The sequence below is a fragment of the Callorhinchus milii genome, unplaced genomic scaffold (assembly GCF_018977255.1).
Source record: "Callorhinchus milii isolate IMCB2004 unplaced genomic scaffold, IMCB_Cmil_1.0 Scaffold5, whole genome shotgun sequence".
Taxonomy (NCBI): domain Eukaryota; kingdom Metazoa; phylum Chordata; class Chondrichthyes; order Chimaeriformes; family Callorhinchidae; genus Callorhinchus; species Callorhinchus milii.
The window spans coordinates 35751461-35776239 of record NW_024704746.1 but is presented as its reverse complement, the minus strand read 5'-3'; the positions used below and the strand labels follow the sequence as shown (position 1 = coordinate 35776239).

Genomic DNA, 24779 nt, shown 5'->3' with positions numbered 1-24779 from the left:
TTTTCTACCTAGCACTGCAAACAGTGCAGTGGCACTACTTTACTGTAGTTTGTGGCACTAAATATGAATATTAGATTTTAGTAGAAGAATTGGTTTAGTTTTGGAGAAGTAGCCCAAAATTTGAATTTCATCACGTGGTTGATAAAGCAGCTCAAGGACCACAATTGTGGTTTATGACTTATTTGAGCCCTTTGATGAGATTAGTGCTTGTAATTACTCTGGGTATTACCATTTTCCATTCAGCGCAGTGTTCTTTTTTTCAATTGCTTCAGATCTGATGCAGTTGATTAAACATCTTTGCAGTATAAATCTCTACTTCTGTTTGCAGTGCTAGGTAGAAAAACTTGAACTCTTAAGAGCACTGCAAAAAAGAAAATTCATACAAGGGAAAAACATTAACTGCAAGGCTTGCATTATGTTCTGTATTTACATTTGAAGTCGTCCAAAAAAAGTTGCATTAAATAATATATTAATTTATGTGGCATCTTTTAGTGTATTAGGTAGAGCAAGCAAGAGAACCTGGGTTTGATTCCCAGAGGAGCGAAATGTTAGTCAAGTTTCCTTGCTCCACACACCTCTGTTTACCTAGAAGTAAGTAGGAACACGGTCATTAGTTTGGGCGGATGGCTCTTCCAAACGTGATAATCCCTTCAAATAAATAAAAATAATTTGGTCACTCAATTCATGACTGTTTGTGGGACACTATGGAGCACAATTGTCTGCCCTAACATCTCTCTGCCTCTGCTCTGATCGCCTCATCATCCTGGGCGACTTCAACTTGCACTTCACCCCCTCCTGCTCCATCTCCTCGGACTTCTCCTCTCCTCGCTCAACCTCTCCCTCCACATCAACTCCGCCACTCACATTCACGGCCACCCACTCGATTTGGTGATCACCCGGGGCCTCAGTGTCTCGGATGTCACCATGTGGAGTCCTGTAGCTCAGTGGTTAGAGCACTCACTTTGCAAGTGAGAGACCTGAGTTCAATTCCAGGCAGGGCGAAACCTTGGGCAAGTTTCCTTACTCCACACGTCTAATAATAATCCCTCCAAAAAAACAAAACTATAATAAATTGGTCACTTCAATCCACGACTGTCTGTGGGACATTGCTGTGCGCAATTGGCTGCCGTGTTCGCCCACAAATATACAGTCAATTCACTTTACAGTGTATTCTGTGAAGCGCTTTGGGACGTCTAGAAGACGTGAAAAGCGCTATATCAAATTCAAGGATTATTATTATTAAAGCGCTATATCAAATGCAAGGATTATTATTATTAAGTCCGTCTATGATCACCACTTCATCTCCTTCACCACGTCCAGCCCCTCCCTACCTCCACCAAACCCACCACCATCTTCTACCGCCCCTGGAAAAAGTTACCCCCACAATCCCTAACCGCTGCCTTGGAGTCCTCTGAACTCCTCTCCCTCTGGCCTTCATCCCTCACTGACCTCTCTTCTGGTCTCACCCTCCTCCACAACACCCTCTCCTCCACACTCGACACTCTTGCCCCCACACCTCCCGTACTGTCTCTTACTCTCGCTCCTCCCCCTGGTTCACCACCTACCTCCACTCACTGAAGAGCCAGGTGCGGGCCGCTGAACGCACCTGCCTCAAATCTGGCCTAACGGTCCACCGGCAAATCTGGCTGGACCTCCTCAAAATCTACCGCTCCACTCTAGCCTCGGCCAAGTCGTCCTTCTACTCCAGGATAATCCTGGAGGCGAAGAACAACCCCAGGCTTCTGTTCTCCACCACATCCCGACTCCTCAATCCCCCCCGCCACCCCGCGCAGGTCACCTCCTCCAACTTTCACTGCGAGGAAATGCTGAATTTCCTTGAATCCAAAATCAAGGGAATCCGCTCCGCGGTCACTGCTCCTCCAACTTCCACCCAACCCCTACCCCTTCCCTCCCACACTCCGACTCCTACCCATCCTCCCCTACACACCTTCGAACCCGTTTCCCCACCCTCTGTCACCAAACTCATCCTGTCCTTGAAACCCGCCACCTGCTCCCTGGACCTCAACCCACTCCACTCCTTATCTCCCAGCTCCACCTCCTTGCCCCACTTCTCACAGACACTATTAACCCTCTGGCTCTGTTTCCATTCCCCTCAAAACTGCCACCATCACTCCCACATTGAAAAAACCCTCCCTTGATGCGTCGCAGCTAACAAGCTACCGGCCCATCTCCAACCTCCCCTTCCTGTCCAAGGTTCTCGAAAGAGTTGTCGCCTCCCAGCTGCGCTCTTTCCTCTCCACTCACTCACTTTTCGAACCCCTCCAGTCAGGTTTCCGTGCTAGGGAAACCGCCCTGGTCAAGGTCACCAATGACATCTTGACCATCTGCGACCAGGGCTCCCTCGTCCTCCTTGACCTATCAGCCGCATTCGATACGGTCGACCACTCTATCCTCCTCCACCGCTTGTCCTCCCACCTCAACCTTCAAGGCCCTGTCCTTGAGTGGTTTAGGTCCTACCTCTCTCACCGTCTTCATTTTGTCTCTGCAAACTGCTTTTCCTCCAGCCCCTGCACTGTCTCGTGCAGTGTCCCTCAGGGCTCTATCCGCGGTCCCCTCCTCTTCACCCTCTATATGCTCCCCCTTGGTGACATCATCCGCAGATATGGGATTAACTTCCACATGTATGCGGATGACACCCAACTCGACCTTTCCTCTTCTACCCTCAACTCCACGACCACTGACACTTTGCCGTATATTCTGTGAAGCGCTTTGAGACTTCTCGAAAACGTGATAAGGTGCTATATCAGTTGCTATTATTATAATATTGGTATTGGTCTCATTGGGCTATGGAAGGGAAATAAAGCCAGGGTTCCTGCTCCAGTCAACCTTGGTTGTGAGTTTGCCTTTAAGGGACTTGCACGCAAATTGGCCCATGAAGAAGAGCACTATGTTATGATGTTGCACATGAGTTGAGAAGAATTTTTTTAAACAAGATTTAAGCCTTTGACAAAGATTTATTGGAACACAAGTACAGGAGAAAGTCATTTGGCCTTTGTGAAGATTGAACCTTTTAAAATGCATCACTGTATCAGATAAATCCTCTCTTTGGGACTGGGTAAAGGCTGAGAAGTAGTTGGAAACTTTTCTGGACAGGTCTATTATGAGCTAGAAACTTTGAAACTCTTTTCCATAAGTTGGACCTGGAACCCCAGCTCCCCACCCCACAAAAAATGAGAAATCTTGTGACTTTGTACTTCCAAAATGACTGAAGAAACAAAAAGTATTTTTTGGTTCGCAATATTGCTTAGTTGATTAGTGTACTAAATTGTGTTGAATTCACCTGCAGTGACTTTGCAAAATATGATGATTGGTAAAGTTTCAAGTTCATATTGGCTTTTTTGTGTTGCGTTGGGATTTGGTATGAATGTAGATTTCTGTACAATAGGTCCTTTTTTTTTTAAACAAAAGATCATTCAAAGCCACCTGAACAGCCAAAGATCGTATAAGGAACCATAGGGGAAAGGTGCCAAATGTGATTTTGATCTGTGCTTAGTGGGGAACAAATCATGTCCAAGTACTGCCTGAACTCTAAAGAATATGTTTTGAGGCACTGTGAAGCAAATAATATTTATGCACTTTTTGTAGCAACAAGTAAAAAATGGAAACTTTATGTGATATGTTACAGTTTATACTTTCATGTTCAGGATCAACAATGTTAGTGGCCAAGGTACTTCACAAATAATTCCCCGCCTCACTGAATACATTCCATTTGTTGAAATTCCCCAAATTATTTTGAAAGCCAAGTTACAGAAGAAATACTTGACCTTCAATAAATTATAATATGTTAACTTCAGATGTTCAGACATTGCCATGATTGTAAAATATCAAACTTCAATTTCTCCTGATGTTTACTGCTACGCATTTGCTGTGCATTATATAATTCCAATTATTTCTTGGTTCAACATCTAAAGAAAACAGAATATTGCTTATAATCACTCTTATTCTAAGTGCTCATTTATTAAATATTTTAATAATTTATATTAAAGTTGCAACATTGAAGGTAAGAGAAACCTGAATTTGGTAAGGGAAAAAAACATTGTTTCTATTTACACACATGTGGAATTTATTATGTGTTTGAATTGTAATGTGCGACTTACATAACATGTCATATTTCATATTTAATAACAATTGCCTTATTTCATAGTGCTTTATATCTAATTCTAGTTACCTTGAAGTCTATGAAAAGGTACATCATTTTGGGGAGGATGATGATGAACCTGGTCCAGGTTTACGGGTCCCAGTTCCTGTTGGTGGCGTACCTTCATCATACAATTACCAGCAACACTTTTTGTCAGGTAAATGATCACTCAGTCATAGCATTACTACACTATTCCAAAATAAAACCTGGAGTAAAATTACAGCTATTATGAATTCACATTATTTGATTCCATATGTTGTATGTTTGTCATTGGAAATTAAAGTTCAGTTATATACAAAAGATACAGTAAACTCCAGATAACTCGACCCCATTTGTGATTTAAATAATAAGATTTAACCCCCCCATCCAAATCTTAAGTTCTCATGTCATCAATATCCCACCGATTTCCATATAAACTATAGTAAGAGACATTGCTTTGCCTGTCACCCTGCTTAACACATAACTTGTTGCATTTATATAAATCCTTGGAAGTATTTCAGTGTGAAATTGATCGTATCAATTTGTCCTATAAACAAAATGGCGGTGCTTATGTTGGCATCATTGTATCGCAGAGGTCTCTGGTCTTTTGGAGAGCTGCGCAGTGCTTTCCGTCCTATACTGTGACTGGTGTTCCTTGGGACGTTCTGCCGACGTGGAAAGTGCTATATAAATGCAATTCGTGGTTGGTGTGGGTAGTTGGCGGAGGTTGATCGTACACAGTCATATGTGGTGTCAGTGATGAGCAAGTGCTGCTGAATGAGAGGGAGTGACCCAACGGCTAATTCGTCACATCAAATAATTCATCACTGGATCATTTTCTCTTGGGGTGATGAGTTATCCGGAGTTTACTGTATGTAAGTTTTAAAAAGTAATGTTCCCAGTTCTTTTAAGCTTAAATAAGTACAAGGGAAAAGATCTAGAGCAAGGGAAAAGATGTAGAGCAAAGCAAAAGATCTTTCTGAAACAAATTGTCCTTTCTATGGAGCAAACAGCATCAGTAAGTGTTATTTCTAATGTTACACACTTTATCTCCCACAAGAAAGAGGAAAACGAAATGTTCTTTGCTTTGTTCCTTTCAGATTCACTGCCCTTATGCAAGTGGTTTGCACAGGAAAGAGAACATTTATTATATTCTCTGCTTGTCCACGAGTTGTTGCTTGCTATAATCTATCACTGAGTTAATCTCATCACCTGCTACATTCTTGTCATTGGCCTACAAAATAGTCACTACATTTTGAATTCTTTCCTGTGAAGCGGGTTAAGATGTCTTCACAATATGAAAGGCATTATATCCAAAAGTAAAATGATTATTATTTTTGTCCAAAGACTACAGGGAATTATCTCCTAAGAGACTGAGGAGGAAGAACCATCTTTTTTTCATACTAATTTAGAGGAACAATTTTGCTAGCACTGAATCAATAACCGAAACATATCTGTCAGGAAATTAGACCTCTAACTATATCTGATGGCCTGATAATTACAGTACAGTGTCACAAGCTCAAAATTAAACACTTGCCCCCTAAAATGATACATACATACCTTCTCCAATACAATCCGATAGGAAAGGGTCATGAGTTGTATGTCACGTTGGTTGACATGCTAACAAAATATTCAGTACTATGGAATGGAAACAGGTGCACCTTTTAGTCCCATTCTGCTCATTTCCCCGTCTAAATCAAGTGAAAATGGTGCAAAATGAAGCTTCTTCTCAAGGGGGGGGGGGTTCGTTTGGGGGAAATAAAATTTGATTGGATGCCCGGGCAGTCTCTTATACAATAGTATTACTTGCATCTTGAGCAGGCCATGCACCCACCTTCTCAGCTGAAAGGTTTAAGAAAAGTAGAGCATGAAAATAAAAAAGAAAAAGGGACATCTTAATTGAAATAAATTAAGTGCTTTAAAAAATCCAGTAAGAAGATTTTTGATGAATCTCCTAAACTGTGTAAAAATGCAAATTTCAGAAAGAGAGCTGTTTTTTTCCAGCCATGTTGTTTGCCAGGAGGATAGTCACATTCAACATCAACAATGAACCATTGAATTCCAAGTTTATAAAGGCGAGAGTATTTATTTTAATCTAGCAGTTAAGATGGATTTGAATAAAAAATCAGGCAGATTTTTGGTTGGTTAAGTAGTTTACTAGTTTAAACAAGTAATGCAGCAGAAAATGAGCTTCAGTAAATAGATGTGAAGGGTAACTATAGAACAGTTCCAGCACTGGCAGGCAGGGAGTAAGCTGTATAGCTCAACTGAAATGCATGGTTAATAGGAATTAGCTCCACGTACAGATCAGTTGTTTTCTTTTCTGTACATATAACATCTTCATTATGGGACAGTAGATTTTACTTTCCAGATACAATGAGTGCAGTGCAAGCAAACATACTTAAGTCATTTATTAGTAATTTACAGTTACGTTCAGCTGGGAGCATTACGTCATTTTCTTCCCTTTACAGCTAAACCTTTTGGTTGCATTGTGTTTTGCCTAATCACAGCTTGACATCAGCCTAAGACCAACTCAAATTATAGCCTTACGTACACTTACAATTTAATCTCTGGTACAGACATTGGTTAGATATAAAATCATAGAAATTAAGCACAGAAGTCCATGTGACTATTTTGAATTTGGGCTGTTCCTCCACTGTATCTGTTCTGCTCTACTCTTTATTCAAATCCTTTTTCTTGATATATTCAACTTTTTACCTTTTAAGTGTTCTGGTCTCAGCTTCAATAACCACTTGTAAAATGTTCTACATTCTAATAACCATCTGCATGAAATTGCTTCTTCTAAACTCCCCCTCATCCCCTGAATTCCGTGAATCGGAACACATAGGCATTAGTAGTTTTGAAGATGAATTGTACATTATCAATTGCAGGTCAGGAACTTTCCCAATGGTAATTGTCTGGTAACATGTTGACTTGCAAATGCATTTACATGATTTTCACAAAGTATTGGAGCTCTCTTTGATCTGAATGCAGTGTTTAATTTAATAACAAATCTAGTATGGGTCATTATGTTTGATAATCTGTCCACAACAGAGATGTATGCTGTAATTGAAAGAGCAGCATTCCTGAGGGATAGCCCATCCTTTAAATACAGCGGCTTAGAACTTCTGCTGTGTTTTTGGAGAAATTAGTGACAGGAATAATGCACCATGCAAATTGATCTCCTGAATACAATGTCACACAATGCTGGCATTTCTCAAACCACTAATTCAATCGGGAAGCAAGAAGGATTCTCAAATAAACAAAAGAAAAAGTGAGTTTCACTGCCACGGGTAGAAAAATTGATTTAATTGACTCTGCATTTATTTTCAATGGCAATAAAGTTGCCTCTGCAGCTGCAGAAACACCACCCCCTCAGTTTAACTCCAAATCTTTGCAGGCTAATGTAAAGGGTGGCTCTCGCTGCTTCTAGCCAATGCTTTTTTTCCCTCCAACTGTAGTGAGCTGAATTCTTGGGACAGACAGCTCGTCCCTGACAGAAGAAACTTTGTGAAATTTATTTCTCAGTATTATGCATACCTTAGTTCAGTTAGCCTATAGAGGGCAGTGTACTGTTCACTACCTAACAAACAATCTTGTGTAATGTTTCCTCACTTGTGTATAGATTTTATTCATTTTTGTACTTGTGTTGTGTGGATTTTGTTCTTTAAAGCTTTCCTATCAATATATGGTTATTTATTCTGAGTTTTAGCTACTGGAAGTTAGAAATCTTGCTTGTATTTGCTATTTGTAGTTTTAGTTTTCCCAATATGCTTGTTAATTGCTTGTCTCAGCACAACATCTTGTGCCAGTCATGGTATTTATTACTTGAATGAATTATGCTGGCAAATTTTCAATTTTAATTCAAAAGATTCATATTGGAATGTGCATCAATATTTAATATAAGCAGCAGAAATAGTTGATCTAGATTCAAGAGAGAATTCTCTACTTTTTGTAATTCTGTGTTGGATAAAATGTCAAAATGGTCAATCATACAGTTGTAATATTGAATGCATCTCAGATTCTGATAGTAATTCATTCTTAAGGCTATATTGAAATGATTGCTGGAAAATTCTATATTTATATAGTAGTTAACATTTTTCTTTCAGTCTTCTCTTTCCTGCCCCCTCCCCAAACAAAAAATGTTCTGTAGTAATTGTCTGTAAAGTATGTTACATTAAAATGATTAGCATTTTATGAGAGAATTGCCAAACCGATAGAAAGCTCAGAATCAAACCTTCAGAGAGAGAGAAAAACATCCAAGTCCTATTGAACCACATATTTTGTGGTTATAGTAACGAGAAAGAGGAGTTGGGGAGATGTCTTTTGAATACTATAATAATAATAATAATCCTTGCATTTGATATAGCGCTTTTCACGTTGGGAGGACGTCCCAAAGCGCTTCACAGAACACACTGTAAAGTGAATTGACTGTATATATGTGGGCGAACGCGGCAGCCAATTGCGCACAGCAATGTCCCACAAACAGTCATAGATTGAAAATGACCCAATTTATTATTGTTTTTGGTTTTGGAGGGATTATTATTTTAATTATTATTAATTTAATTATTATTTATTATTATACTGGAAGTTTCTTATGTCATTTGATGCTATTCTCCATTAACACAATTAAAGTGAGTGCCATGTTCAATTTTAAGTGTGTTAGAAGCCATAATTGCATATAGTGAAAAACAACTAACCAGGGTGAATTTGACTTCAGGGCAAAAACAATTAAAGAAAATGCACTGGGGTGTTGATAAACACATCTACAATTTCCCATTAGTTAATGCATGGCTCATTAAATTATAGTTCACTCTGCATTTCAACTTCTGAGTGGAAGTTTCAAGCAGTTTGCAAAGCAGATGTGGCATGAGAAGCTTTGTAGCAATGTTCAGAGTTTTTGATGAATAAGGTTGAGATGCAGCTGGTAGTAGTACTTGTGTTTCTGGCATAAACATTGAAATATAATAATAATAATAATAATAATCCTTGCATTTGATATAGCGCTTTTCACGTCGGGAGGACGTCCCAAAGCGCTTCACAAAACACACTGTAAAGTGAATTGACTGTATATTTGTGGGCGAACGTGGCAGCCAATTGCGCACAGCAATGTCTCACAAAAAATATAGCTTGAAGCTCCGGTTTTAGGAGCTCACTATCTCTTAGAGGACCAGCAGTCGTGTTTTACCGCTGGCATTGTAGTCAGTCATCTTTATCCAGTCCATGGACCTGAGTGGAACTGCATCAAATTTTCTCTTGAAATCTACTAAATGGGATGCAATATAATTTTCATCATTTTAAGGTGAAATGTGCTCCCATACTTGCTCATCATAAGCAACCTATTACTAGTTTCAGGTTAAAGAATTGGTAAATAATGAAAATTCAGTATATTTTGAAAGAATTTAATGACTAGTTTGATGTTGCTCATTAATTTGAAGTATGTAATTGAGTTTGTAGGCCCCGTATTACTGCCCTTTTGAAATCAGTTAACTGAGTACAGATCAATGATGGGCCTGAGCCTAGCGGTTTGTTTGACTCAACTCCTCATTAGACAAGTCACCAAACTATTAGAGGAACTTTTCTTCTGTTGCCTTGCCCTACAGTTCATTTTTAATGAAAGTTTTTTATTTCTCATCCTCAAAACCAGCTTTATAACCAATGAGAAGCTAATTAGATTTGAGACTGAAGAAGTGCATTGTAGAACATCTTAATCTGAAAATTGTATTGCAACGGGGAATGGGAAACATAAACTTAGCAGTAGTGCACAAAGTGATTGGGCCCAGATGAGGAAGCATATCTGTAGCACTTAGATAACAAGTGACAATTCTTGGACATGTTCCTAAACGGGCAAATCGTAATGTTACCAGCTGTTTCACTATAACAACAACAAATTACATTTGTGTAGTGTATTTCACAACAAGAGGATGTCCCAAGGCACTGGACAGTCATTGATTTGGACCCAAGTGGGGGGTTGGGATCACGAGGGAGGATAGGGGTAGGAGGGTGGCCGAAGAGGAGCGACTTGAAGGAGGCATGGGAGGGAGTGAGGCTAAGGGACCGTGTGATTGGAGTTCAAAAGGGTGTGGACAAAGAGGCTGAAGGCCTGATCGCAGTGGCCTGGGCAGGGGAAGTGGAGAAGGCAGGAGTCTGCTGAGCAGAGGCAGCGGACAGGTTGATATGGCATTAGCAGGTCACAGAGGTAGGAAGGAGGAAGACCGTGGAGGGCTTTGAAGGCAAGAATGAGGATTTTGAACTCTGTTCTCTGGAGGGATGGGGGGCCGGGCGAGGGTGGGGGTGATAGGATCAGGGAGCCTGGTGTGGGTGAGGATGCAAGCTGCAGAGTTCTGGATGATCTGCAGCTTGAGGAGGGAAGAATTGGGAAGGCCCAACAAGCAAATGTTTGGATGAGGGTTTCGATGGCCTGAGGGTAGAGAGGCAGTGTTGCAGAGGACCCTTGCACATCATTTTGAAGAGTTTCCATCCTTCACTTTGGTTTAATCAGAAAACATTTTTTTTAAATGAGCATCGATTTATTTATTGAATGCTGAACTATTAAATGTACTTCTGATGGAAATATTTTTAATACCTGAATTTATAGTATTCTCTTTGACCGTGCCTTCAGCTCCCCTCTTGACTCTCTACCCCCTCCTCGCTCCCTTCCTTCCCTCCCTCCCCTCACCCTGATCATTTCCCCCCTGCTCGGGTCCTGACCCAACTGTCCAGCGCCTTGGGACGTCTTCCCGACGTGAAAGGCGCTCTATAAATGGAATCTTGTTGTTGTTGTAGTGTGTAAATTCATCCTCATTCATTCAGCCTTCATGTATATACTATTGAATAATAGGCCATCATTTGAGTGAGAAAAATCTCTAATTGGTGGCTAATGCCTTAGTGTTTAGTACCAAACCAGCCTACATTATATGTTGAAAATAATGTTGAATTAAACTGAAGAATTGTTTTGATTTTAATCTGTTTTCTTTTTCCTCCTTCCGCCCCCAATTTACACATTTACTTATCTTATTAATCCACATTTGTCCTTTTTTTTCCAGAATATATTCGGCAAAGCTATGGACTTCATACAGACTTTGTCACACTTAGTGACTATGATAAACTGGTGCTTTCTCTTACGTCTGGACTCCCAAATGAAGTGGATTTTGCAATTAATGTTTGCACTCTCCTCTCAAATGAGAGTAAGCATGTCCTGCAACTTGAAAAAGATCCCAGAATCATCACGATACTACTTGCTCATGCTGGCGTGTTTGATGATAGTAAGTTAATGATAACTTGTATGATTTACACTGTGTACTCGGGATATGAGTAATTATATATTTTTTAACTGAGTTAAAAATGGGTTAATTGCTCATTCATTCAATCTTGACATAATTGAAGAAAATGGGGAGAATCCATAGTGACATTTAGTTCATGACACAAAAAAAACAGTTGGCTAGTTGATCCAATTTGCGTTGTCACCTTTCTTTATTCCATCTCGCCAGGGCGAAACTTTAGGCAAGTTTCCTTACTCCATATGCCTGATAATAATCCCTCAAGAAAAAATAAAATAATAATTTGGTCACTCAATGCACAACTATTTGTTTGACACTGCCACACTTCGCCCACATATACACAGTCAATTCACTTTACAGTATATTCTGATATAGTGCTTTGAGACATCTAGAAGACATGAAAAGCACTATAACAAATGCAAGTATTATTATTATTGGCTACTTAACTTTTTCCTTATTTGCTGCTCTCTGAATTCATTTTGACTCTTCCCTTTCTTTCATTGGTGATGATCACCTTCTCTGTACCTCACTGAAGTGCTTGCAGGCTATTGTACAACAGTACAATGTTTCACTTCTTTATTTTGCTTGTGATTGAGATATTTAATTGTGCATTTGGTTTGTTTTTCTTCCCTTCCAATTTAATCAAAACTTGATCAGAAATTGCATTTGTTTCATTTTAACTGTTAATTAGTTTGTTGTGCATCAGTTTGTGGAATTGAATTTGGCTCCAATAAAAAAAAACCTGACCATGGGTCCATTTCTTCTGCACAAAAAAATATAACACCTGTAAGGGAATGAGAGTTTTTTAAAAAAAAACTGAAGTATAATTTGGTGGCATCTTGCATTTCAAGTTCATTGTTTTTCAGTCCATTAATTGAGTCAAAGTGGGGAAAAAACATATCTATTCATTCTCAATTAACTGACCAGAGAAAGTATTAAAGATACAGTACTTGGGGTGCAACCCCACACAAAAGTGTGCTTAGCACATCACATATTGAGTGATCCAGGATTGCATGCCTTTCCTCATTGTAAACTAGCTTTTTCAGAACAATGGTGCCTCTGTTATTTAGATATTTATTATTAATAACTTGCTCGCACCTAATATTGAACTTATTTATAATTGTAATTAATAATTATTTTCACAGCTTTGGGAACGCTTTCTTCTGTATTTGGAACAGAATGGAAAGAAAAAACAGGCAGGGATTTTATGAAGGTAACAATGATGATGCTTAATAGATAATATATTCACTTTTTTTAGCAATAGATTTATACTGAGCTTATAATAGCAAGAAGCTCTGCCTGGATATCAGTTGTGTCAATGTCAATATTACATGTGCCGGTTGTAAAGCTAACACCAACAATGCACTATATATTTTTTCAAAAATAGTGTCATTGCTGCACATACAGTGTGATTATCGAGGGGGCGAGAGGAGACGACGATCATTTGAGTTGTGCTGTTCTTGCAGTGAGATGAAGTGTTTCATATCTAAATGTTTGCTCCACTGTAGTCTGTATGGTGTGTTCCTGCATAACATAAATGTGCCAGCCACTTACGTGCATGTGCACTCAAAAACTTGCTAAGTGTATAACACTACAACATAGAGTGGGATTTTGTGGGTCCTTATCAATGCGTTATAGAGGCTTCACTGTGTGTATAATAAATATATATGTATATATATATATGTGCACATATATGTGCACTACATATATGTGTATATATATGTGTGTGCACTACACATATATATATGTGCGCCATATATATATATATGTGTGTGTATATATATGCACTACATGTATATGTGCGCTACATATATATGTATGTGCTCCATATATATGTATGCGTGCGCTACACATATATGTATGTGTGCGCTACGTGTATGTGTGTGCGCTCTGTGTGCGCGCTGCGGGGGTGTGCGCGCGCGCTGCGGGTATGTGCATACAAATATATGTGCGCTACACGTGTGTGTGTGTATATATATACGTGCGCTACATATGTGTGTGTGTGTGCGCTGCGGGTGTGCGCGCGCGCTGCGGGTGTGTGCATACATATATATGTGTATATATATGTGCGCTACATGTGTGTGTGTGTATATATATGCACTGCATATGTGTGTGCATATATATGTGCGCTGCATATTTGTGTGCATATATATGTGCGCTGCATATGTGTGTGTGTATATGCGTGTGTGTGCGCGTGTGCAGTCCTGCAGCTCAGTGGTTAGAGCACTCGCTTTGCAAGTGAGAGACCTGAGTTCAATTCCAGGCAGAGGGCGAAACCTTGGGCAAGTTTCCTTACTCCACACAGAGCCTAATAATAATCCCTCCAAAACCCAAAACAATAATAAATTGGTCATTTTCAATCTATGATTGTTTGTGGGACATTGCTGTGCGCAATTGGCTGCCGCGTTCGCCCACAAATATACCGTCAATTCACTTTACAGTGTGTTCTGTGAAGCGCTTTGGGACGTCCTCCCGACATGAAAAGCGCTATATCAAATGCAAGGATTATTATATATATATATACTGCATATATATACAATATATATGTGTGTTTGTGTGTGTGTGTATCTATATGTATAAATAGTTTGAAAAGCTGTGGCCTTGCTGCTGATCCCAGGAGGGGGACACTTGTTATGATCTGCCAATCAGAGAATGGCTCTTTTCATTCAATTTTCTGCCTCCCAACCAATTTCTTCTCCATGCTATGAGATTGTCTCCAATACACATCTTCATTTTAGCTAGTAAAATGTGTAATATTTTTTTTGCATACTTTCTGAAAATCCATATACATCACACCCATCCTCAGTCGTCTTCAATCTATATCAACTTGGTGGTTTCTGTCAAAGAACTCTTATTGGGTTAATCAGAAATGAACTACTCTTCACTAAACTGATGATTTTACCTGATTTTCTCATTAATCCTAATATTTAATTACTCTATCTTGGATGATGGATTGTTTCATTTGCCTCCAACTGATAAACTCACTGTATAAAGTTACCTGGTTTGTCACTTCCTTCCTAGTTATGAACGAATCTGAACCATTAACCAATATTAAAAGATTCACACTCTGTATTACAAATATTTCCCTGTGTGGTAGGCTTTGTTCCTGGGCATTCTTGTAAACCATCTTTGTGAGTTTTTCTTCAGCTTCGCTCCAGATAGTTGGGATGTATTCTGAGAACGTATCATTTTTCTTGGCTCATCAGTAATGAAATTGACTCCAAAAAGGTAGGCAAATGTTTATTTTATTATAACTATTACTTATTCTTTTCATGTATTTTTTGTTTCACATATTTTGGTGTCATGTTATCTCCTATTTCTGCTGAAGGAATAATAATACTGTAATTGTTTTAACTTTCCACTCTTCCCACCCCCGAAAAATACAAATATATCTTATTTCTGGACAATGGTGTGCACATCTAAATGACCATATTCCAGTGTTTCAAAATATTGCAGCTGTGTTGAATTTGAATCTTTCATCAAGGCGGTGCTCAGTATTGCTCAAGTCATGATTATTTCTACAATTCGCAATCTATCAGTCTTCAGTTCTGCTAGCTGTAGCTATTTTCACTGTCTACCTGTTGCCCACCTGTCTTCATTACAAAGAGAAATTGGCCTAATTTCTGTTGTTAACTGTTGCTGTCACTGACAAATACTAAATCGAAAAATTTATTTTATGCCAACTTGTATATGATTGATTCCAATAAACATGTGCACAGCATGCATTTGGTTGGTTTCCATTGTAATGGGATGCTCCTGTTGTTAATATACAGCAGCGGAAAACAATCAGGCTCAGCTGTGGTTTGTCAAAGAATATCTATTCAAAGATCCAGCATTTAAACTGCTGATTAAAAGCTGATGATTATATTTAACACTTTTCCCCTATCTGTTCCAAAATACTGTATTCAACACTTCCCATACCACTGTTGCATTGTAGGAGTTCAGAACAGGTGTTACATCTAGGTAGTATCAAGCAATGAAGTGTATAATAATCCTTGTGTGATCTTAAATTTGCATATCTCATTTTATTTCAGATGGATGCCATGTGTACAGATTCACAGCGAGTCCCACTTGTTGCCCAAAGGATGGTGAAGATGTGTTTTACCTGCTTGGCTATTAGACTTTATCAAAACAAATTCAATAAAATATTACAAAAATTGAGTTAATTTGAATCATTTTTGTGAGGTATTTCATATTTTGAAGGAAATGAATAATACATTTTGTTGTGTAGAAGAAGTAACAGATTTGAAAAATTTGTGGCTCAAAAAATCATTGCTGGTTTCATATAATTACTCCCCGCCCACATGATTGCTAATAATAATCCTTGCATTTGATGTAGCTCCTTATGTCATGGAGACATCTCAAAGCTCTTCAAAGGATATACTGTCAAGTAGTTTGACTGTATTTTGTGGGTGAAATAAATCCACTTGAAATGGAGGAGGAAGCTATAAGTGGGGTTAAACAAAAACTAATTTTGATGCTTGTCTATGCTATATTTTTTCAAAATATCCTCCCATCTTGTTCACATTTATTCACTATAGGGCAAGTAGTGTTCCATGGAAAATACCTATCTCTCCCAGCTAGAGTTTGATCCAATAAATTAGGATCTGATTATGTTCCACAGCAGAAACTTAAATTCAGAATTTTGATGTACCCCATCTTCGGGAAATGGAATTGTTCAAAGGAAATATGAGGATGTTTGTTCTACCTCCACCACTATCAACCCCACCACCACCTTCACCCTACCTCCACCCTCCTCCCCTCTTCCTCAACATATATACAAGGCATTCAAAGTTATGTTGTTTTGAATTTTCAATTACCAACAATTGAAAGGAATAAGTATAATGAAGTATAATACATTTTCATTATGCTTAAATGCCAGTGAAAGTGTGTACGGTAGTAGTATGTTGAATTGCCGCCCAGGAAAGTTAGTACAGTTAATGGCTCATAGTGATGGGATCAATAGTTGTGGTATTAACTCAAAGCTCACTATATAAATTATATAGTGAATAAAAAATAATATTGAATATTGTTAGAAACATTCAGGAGTTACTTCAAGAACTGCGACATGTTTGAGAAGTGCTTTGGAGCATGTCAAGTCCTTCCCGGTTGTTTGCTATCCAGATGTAACAAATTATTGAAAAAAACTCACTCAACTTATTTCTTATAAAATTTAAAATGCTTGATAGTGACCAAATATAATTTGAGTAGCACTGTGATATCTGCTGAATTATTTGTGTTGAGATACGTGGAATAGGTTTATCCACATATGGTAGTGTTGAAAACACAATAGATGCTTGTGCATGTACTGTAATTCTTTAAAATGTTATCTGATAAATTTCAATCTCGGTTTGAGCATTCTTTATGGGTTTCTCATTGACGTGAAACTTATTTTATATAAGTCATTTTGGATTGCATTTTTATGGTTTTCTAAGGTAACATTTTGAGGATGGTCAACTTTGGATATTATAGTAATTACTTTGGAATTGGACTTTATAAACCATATCATTAATTGTTCATCCCTATCTGAAATGCTTGCAATTTGTTAGTTTAATTAATTAGTTCAATTAAAAAAATTAATCACTTAATATGTGTTTTGACTTCCATAGTTCTGGAGAGACAATGTAGAAGATAATGAAATACGAGAGCTCCTTATTGATAGGACCAATGGATCACAAGGTAAGTGAAATTGGTGTATAAACATTTTAACTAAATTTACAAATTTAATGCCTACTATATATTGTACAGTACTTTACGTTTTTTTCATATATGTCTGTGGAGTCTATTAATGCTTGATGTACATTATATATTCCAATGAGGTAGGATGTGGGACACTGAAATTTATCCCTATAGTGAGTTTGCAATCTTTGTATGTTTGGATTTATATTAATAATAATCCTTACATTTCGCATTGGAAGAATGTCCCAAAGTGCTTCACAGGAAGTTTTTTTTTAATGCTTTGTGTAGCTTGTTTGATTTGGATATCAGGTTATGTTTTCATTCATGTATTCAGATTTGATACTTGTGTATGAATGGAGATTTAATTTTTAAAAAAAAAATCTGTTTAGGTACAAGTATGAAAATTGAGTGGGAGCCCGCTTTATTTCACCGATCTCGTACGCTGGGCATCAATGATGTTGAAGGTCAGCGAGTGCTTCAGATAGCGGTAATCCTTCGCAATCTGTCTTGCGAGGAAAGAAACGTGAAGTTACTGGCAGCTCACCGCACATGTCTCCGTTTCTTATTGCTGTGTTCCCATTGTCAATATGCCTCTCTGAAGCAACTGGGACTGGACACTTTGGGAAATGTAGCTGCAGAGGTATGAAACTATTCTGATTGGTATTGTATTTCAATTGTTTGAATTCTGCATCTTCTTTACTTTAACAAATCTTAATTTAGGCAACTCAATACTCTTAATATTTAGTTTATGGCACTTTTTTGTCGAATTTTAGATGTAATTGAAAGATAATTTTAGAATTGTATAATCATAATTAGAATATAATTACCATAATGTTTTATAGCACAAATATATTATCCAATTGCCTTGAAAATTAATGAGTCGAAATATTTGGTCTAACCCAAGTTGCATATGCATCTTAATTCAGAAGCATTCGTAATTTCTTTTTGGTTTTGACACAATTTAATATCTTTTCACTTGTAATTGTAATTCACTTTACAAGTCAGCTTTTTTTTCTCCATTATTCCTTAATATGAATCGCTGGACAACAGCAAGCACCAGAGACACAAAAGAGAATGTTATTAATACGTTAATGTCATTTTATTTTACAGCTTCAGTTAGATCCTATTGATTTTAAAAGCACTCACCTAATATTTCACACTATAACAAAGTGTCTACTTTGCCAGGACAAGTGTTTGAAGATGAAAGGTGAGTGATTACAGTAAAGGTAAGATAATTTAATTTTTTTAAAAAAACATGTTGCCATCAAACAATTTTTGTATGATTTTGCTTCAAGGTATGGAGATCCTCGGAAACTTGTGTAAAGTCGAAGATAACGCAGACTTGATATGTGAATTTGTTGATCAAGAGTCCTACAGGGAGACAATATGCCATCTAAGTTTACCTGATATGCTGCTGGTAATCTCTACATTAGAGATGCTATACATGCTGACAGAACTAGGTGAAATACCTTGCACAAAGATAGTTAATGTGGAAAAAAGTTTAGGTAAGTTAAGACTCTCATTTCTGGAAAAGGTACCAATTTTATTAGGACTTACTTATTAAAAATACAGCTTGATCTTTTTCCAGTTGATCATTAAGTGTGGTGTGCTGCTAGTTAATGAATCAATGTGTTAATTATTTACATGTCACTTTCTCCTTAGATTGTGCAATACTGCAAGCCGTATTAATTTATTATGCTTTACTATAGAGCTGAATTTTTTTAGATTGAAGAAAGAATCTTTTTTAAATAATTTGATGTATTTTTAGCTGAAATAATATAGGCAATAGCTGCAATTTATTGACCAACTGAAAAATTATTAGGTTGCATAATTAATTAAATGTGTGGTCATTTAATAATTTAAAATGTAAAATGATTTGTTGTAAACTGCATGTTTGTAAAACCTGCTTTAGTTTGTGGAGCATTGGTAAATAGGTAGCTTATTTTTCTTTCAGATACACTAGTGTGTCTTGTTTCAGTGGATATCCAGTCATTTGGTTCTGACACAATTACAACAGTGAAATTAATTGAATATCAAACTTCAAACCACCAATTAGTCACGGATGTCAGACCCCAGGCGATGGAGCATGCTCACCAAGCGCAGACCCAAGTCACACCAGTTCCAGGTATGTTTATGGGTAAGATATTACATCTGGTTCGATTGTAACAGATGCAACATTGTTCCTCAGATTCCAGTTGGTTTTCACAGTATTCAGGCACCAAAGGTTTGACCCAACACTGAAAATGAAGTGAATATCACTCAATATAAAAGCAAATGGACGCTTTGCTAAGATTATGTTTGATGGTGTATTACTACATTATGAGTGACGATTTGCCACCAAATGTGAAATGTAAATTTAAAAAAAATTGAGGGTCAAAATGCCTCAAAGCATTTCACAGTAATTGCTGTCCAGTGCAGTGACTATTTTCTAAGCAAATTCAGAAACATTTTTGTGCACAGCAAGGTGCACAAATGGCCATAATGTGAATGATTCATTTATCTATAGGATTGTTGGTGAGGACACAGGAGAAAATCCCTTCTTTTTGAATAGTATGAAAATTTTAAGGTGCAGCGGAACAGGCAGGCAGCATCAGTTTACATCTTGTTTTAAAGAAGGTATCTTCAGTAATGCAGGGTCCTCCCAATTCTTCCTTGCAGTGTCAGTCAAGACTTGGGGCTTGAACTCACAACCTGTAACTCACAAGCAAGTGCTGTCAAGGTGATTGACACCAGTATTAATTTGGAACGAGGGAGTCCAGGCAGTGCAAATCTCGTTACTTTGAAGAAGTGGATTCAGGAGTAAAGCGATTCACATCCACACAATAACAGCAAATTTACATTTATATAGTTTCTTCCAGATCAGGAAGATGTCCAAAGGCGCTTGACAGTCCTGGCTTTTCACTTGAGTTTGAAATAATAGTAATAGGGCACTGAGTGACAGGGGGGCAAAGGAAAGATGACTGAAGATGTGGTCAAAGACGAAGGTCTTGAGATGGACCTTGAAATAGGCAAGGGAGGAGACAAACACAGGAAGTGCAAATTCCACTGGTTCAGTTCTTTAATCTTATATTTTTAACAGAGTACAATCTGGGGATCATATTTTAATTTCTCTTCAAATTGGGAGAGATGAGGGAATATTGCACTATAGATTAGCTGTCACCCCTCCCCATACAATTACCAAAAATATCTGTTTAATAATGTATCAAATGCAAGGATTATTATAACACCTATAATGTAGAAATGGCTGCAAGTGCTTCATAGGGAATTGGTGTAAATTGTAACTGTAAGTGAACTCAGCAGCAATGATTTATTTATTTTGATGATGTTTGTCATACCTTCTCTTTTAACTGAGCCATAGCTTCAGTTTAACATCTCATCTGAAGGATGGCACTTCCAAAAACGTGGTGCTCCCATTACTGCATTGGGGTGTCAGCCCAGAGTGTAAGTTTGAAGTTCTGATGTGGTATATCCCATTACATTCTGACCAAGAGGTGAGAGTGCTGCCAACAGAGTTAGGCAGACTCTGTAAAGTTCATGTGGACTGTTTTGTTTTGATCAAACATCTAAAAAACAACTTAGCCAGGATAGATTAGATGCTGGTCACCTAAGTTGCCGCATACTTTCTTGTTTAGTTCCTTATTTATAGATGATGAATTTCATAAGGTTCAGCTTTGCAGCCTGCTGACGTTTTCATTGGTGGAAGACTTGATTTTGTGGTTTCTGTCCCCAAAAATGCCCTTCCAGACAAACTCAGATCTAACATTTTTAACGGGAAACAATTTGGCATCCGTGGGGTGATACTTTAATTTGTGACTGCCCAAAAAGATCAACTTGCCAGCTACTGTTGAGTGAATTATTCACTTTGGAGAGCTGAAAAGCAAAGCAATTGCCCGAATTGCACATTCTAATTTCTCACTCTTTTTCAAACTTTTATTGCATCTGATCATCTTGTGGCTTGTTTTCAGTTCTTTCCCGACCCATTAAACTCCTATATATGTATTTTTAGGAATATGGCTCTGAAACTACTGGAAAGTCAACAAAGATTTGTCTCTGTGAGCCAAACAAATTCTGGACATTTCAGCTCATCCTGTGATTCTGCTATCCGTCACCCATATAAAAATAAATTAGTTATAAAATGTCAGGATAGTCTGTTGTAAATATTAACCCTAAATAAAGAGTGAAAATCAAACATTAAATAATTTAATACAAAGCATTCTAAACTCCTGATCAGCTTATCATCATATGTTCTTTTTATTTTTCCTTGCTATTCTTTATTTTAACTTTACTGTCTCTTCTAACCTGCTTCCTATTTTTTTCTAACCATTCTCTTCCTCCTACCATTAATTCAGCACCCAACCTTTTTTGGAAAGTGTGATCAACTTTTTACTATTCAGTCATTGAAAAATGACTTACACCCTTAGAGACTGGTTTTGCAGTGAAAGAGAAGGTAAAGGACTGAAGATTAACATCACAACCACTACATAGATACTACCTGTCTATCTGCTATGCAAATTACATTTGCAAAGTAAGAATTGCGAATGTATCAATAAAACCCGCAGAGCGATTAGGGACTCCAACTTGTATACAACTTGGGCATGCTGTACAGGTTTAGTGAACTAAAAGAATGAAGTCTATTAGCTAAGTGGTGAATAACATCTTTCTCTTTTTGAGGGCATGGAATCCCTTTGCTTTCTCCCCAGTCACCTTTGGTCTCTCTGGTCTCCGCTTATGGACTGCGGCTGAGAAGGTGTGTGGGTGACCCGGTCCCAGTCTTCTGCCAGTGCTGCTCTGAGCAGGTTGCAAAGGAGAGCAATCCAGGCTGACATTCCCTCCCCCAAGGGTAGGCATCTGGCTTCTGCTTGCTGCCTCTGCACAGCAGCATAGCTGAGATTGGAAACTGTGAACTTTGTGGCATCAGATTGCCTCAGTAAGTAACTTTTAAAACCTTTTTCCAGCACTGATAGAGGGCTCAACACCTACCATGCAGGAGTTCACACAGGAGCATGTGGGTGCACTTGAAAATTCCTTCCAGCATGCATGCAGTCAGGTAATCCCAAGGATTTATATGGAAGGTCCATCTTTGGAGAACAGGCAATACGATGAGGATTAATTTTCCTTTTACAGTTAGAAATTGTATGAATAAAATGCAAGGATAAATAGTTCATTAAAAAGTACCAAATATCCTTTTTAAAGAACTGCCTTCTATGGCTTTATCATGATAGGATTCCTCTTTGCTGTCATTCATCTTTTGTTTGTTCTACTTTACACAGCAAATAGAGTTGGTCCTGTGATGGTAACGACCCCGAGTATAGAAGCTGACAGTGAAAAGTTTGGTTGCCAGTGGTAAGTGTAAATATTTGGAGCAAATGGGAAGCAGTTATTGGTTATTAATGAACAGTGCTATGTATTTAAAAGTAAAATTACTTAAATATCCACTATTGTTTTCCCGATTATGACATAAGTACAAAAAGTGACTGATTTTGAAATACATCCCGTAGTGTAATTTCTAAATATTCATGTAGAAAATTGCCAGGGCATTAAAGGTAACCAGGGTGCTAATTAACATGTGTTTTGAATCTAGTTTTAACACTGTAAATGATGTACATGATACAAATAACTAAGATAATTATTGACTCTAGGCTAAGGAAAGTCGGTGGTGTGTACTTCCATTCTTGCCTTAAAAACAGTAGGAAACTGTACCCTTTAGGTTCAAATTTTGCTAAAACCATCGGTCCCAAAGTGGCACAGATATTTACTTCAATGAAGCTAAATGCTTTTGCCAACTCAGTCCCTGGGAAAATATCGAAACAAGTATGCAATAATTGCCAGATAGCTTTCTCAAACTGTACACTAGCATGGGCATTTTCAAAAGCCTGATCTTAAAAAAAATGGAGAGTAATTGTGATCTTTTAGATGACTAACATAAGCCCTAATGCTTTCTTGCAAACCCTCTGGTACGTGTGGTGTATTCCAGAGGAGGCTCTATGGAAGATCTGACAACTCAACAGCACTGTGTAAATTCTGGCCCCTGGGTGGTGGTATCTATTGGTAATAGCTGTTCTTTTTCAGTTGAGGATTCAGTGTCTTCTTGTGAATAGTGGCATTTTATCTATAAAGATATAACTTCCCGATTTTGTAAAATACGGGAAGATTAAGAATGAACTATAAACATTTGGTGGACAATTTTATTTTAAAAAAGTTTAGAAAAAAAATCTTATGAACTTTGTGGAACTTCAGAAAGTTACTTACTTGGTATGCCACTAGTTTGCAAGTTGTCTGCAATTGAGGTAAGGCACTTGGTGCTTTTTAAAATTATATATTTTTATTTAATAAGTATTGCATTGAATGTCCAAAAACACTTTTGCACTTTTCTGTGAGTAGTTTGAATAATATCCTGTCTTGGTGTATCACTGTTGGTGTTAAAGTATGATGCCATGTAATAGAATATGCACTGTTCACAGCTTAATTATCACCCAACTGTGCAAAAATAAATCTTGAAAAATTGAATACATTTTTTTTAATCAATGGATTGTTTAAGTGCCATATCCTTTTTTTTCTTCTGTTAAATTGGAGTCATTGAAGACATTGATACAGCAGACCAGGAGTTGTGTAGATTAATTATCAAAGTATTAGAGTTTGCAGAAAGTGTTTCTGATTCATACATTTGAAATATAGAAGTAATAAAGCTGTAATAGATTAAATAAATTTCTTTTGAATTAAATATATTCAAAATTGTTAAAATTTGACACTGCAGTATAATAGTCTAAAATATTTTCAAAAAATATGGTCTTGTCTATTTAGGTTAAATTCACATTTGGAGACCACTTTAGATGGCTCAATGTCACGTGTGGATCTATACTCTGAATACCTTTCTGTATGCAGTAAATCGTCACATAGTGGGATATTAACATCAGCAGGATTTAACAAATGTCTCAGGTAAGTTAATATATTCTTTCCATTGGTCTTTGCAATAAGGTGGCTTCAACTGGGATATGTATTTTTGTAATTTTTTTCTTCAACACTTGCTGAATCTCTGCTTGCAAATCTTGGTCTGGTGGGTAGCCTCTCGCAAAACTCCATCGGTGCCACTCCTAAATCTAGCCTGTGAAGTTAATAAGGATAGATTGTTTTGTTCCTTCTCTCCTTACCCAATTCGGGATGCACATGATTCCTCCTGCTTCTGAGCCTAAGCTGAAACGATTTTTTGTTTTTTAAAAAAACTCATATTTCTATTGAGTTTTTGGGGCAAGAACGTTTAAGGAAATTATTGTATTTCATCATTTTGATTCTCGGTAGTTTTAAGTAAAACATTAAGCTTGTTACTTCATTTAATTTTTTTGTATTCTCTGCAAGGACTGTATTTCCAACCCATACAATAAAGCGAGTGGAAGATCCTAATAATAATGGGCAAGCACAGATACATATAGTAGGGATCCAAAGAAGGGCTACACCACTTTCCATGCAGATGCACTACCAGCTGTCACAGAATCTTCACTCCGCTACTCCAGAGATAGCTCTCAGTCCACCTCCTTCAGGTAAGACACAGCACATGAATGTAAACATGTCAGACATTTCAGTGTTTAAAATTTATTTTCCTATTCCTTATGCAAATGAAATAATGCCTTGAAGAGTTGAACTATAGATTCTGTTCCACTTTAATTCATGTTCACCTACAAAATCCA

General features: G+C 37.7%; 1 protein-coding gene and 1 long non-coding RNA gene across 4 annotated transcripts in view; both read left to right on the top strand.

The window, feature by feature from the left end:
- Nucleotides 1-24779, top strand: part of arid2 (AT rich interactive domain 2 (ARID, RFX-like)) — a 58851-nt gene that overhangs the window by 19186 nt on the left and 14886 nt on the right. For 2 of the 3 annotated variants that reach the window (XM_007902842.2, XM_007902857.2), the window contains 11 exons: nt 4186-4316; nt 11185-11403; nt 12564-12631; nt 17028-17097; nt 17487-17737; nt 18208-18304; nt 18393-18602; nt 19052-19234; nt 22368-22440; nt 23899-24033; nt 24451-24632. In XM_007902842.2, coding sequence (XP_007901033.1) covers nt 4186-4316; nt 11185-11403; nt 12564-12631; nt 17028-17097; nt 17487-17737; nt 18208-18304; nt 18393-18602; nt 19052-19234; nt 22368-22440; nt 23899-24033; nt 24451-24632 — 1619 coding nt within the window. The remainder of the gene's footprint in view (nt 1-4185; nt 4317-11184; nt 11404-12563; nt 12632-17027; nt 17098-17486; nt 17738-18207; nt 18305-18392; nt 18603-19051; nt 19235-22367; nt 22441-23898; nt 24034-24450; nt 24633-24779) is intronic. The other variant, XM_007902851.2, reaches the window with a different exon arrangement.
- Nucleotides 14509-15575, top strand: LOC121849229. Its single transcript, XR_006085160.1, has 2 exons — nt 14509-14646; nt 15453-15575. It is a non-coding gene; the product is annotated as an uncharacterized LOC121849229 (long non-coding RNA).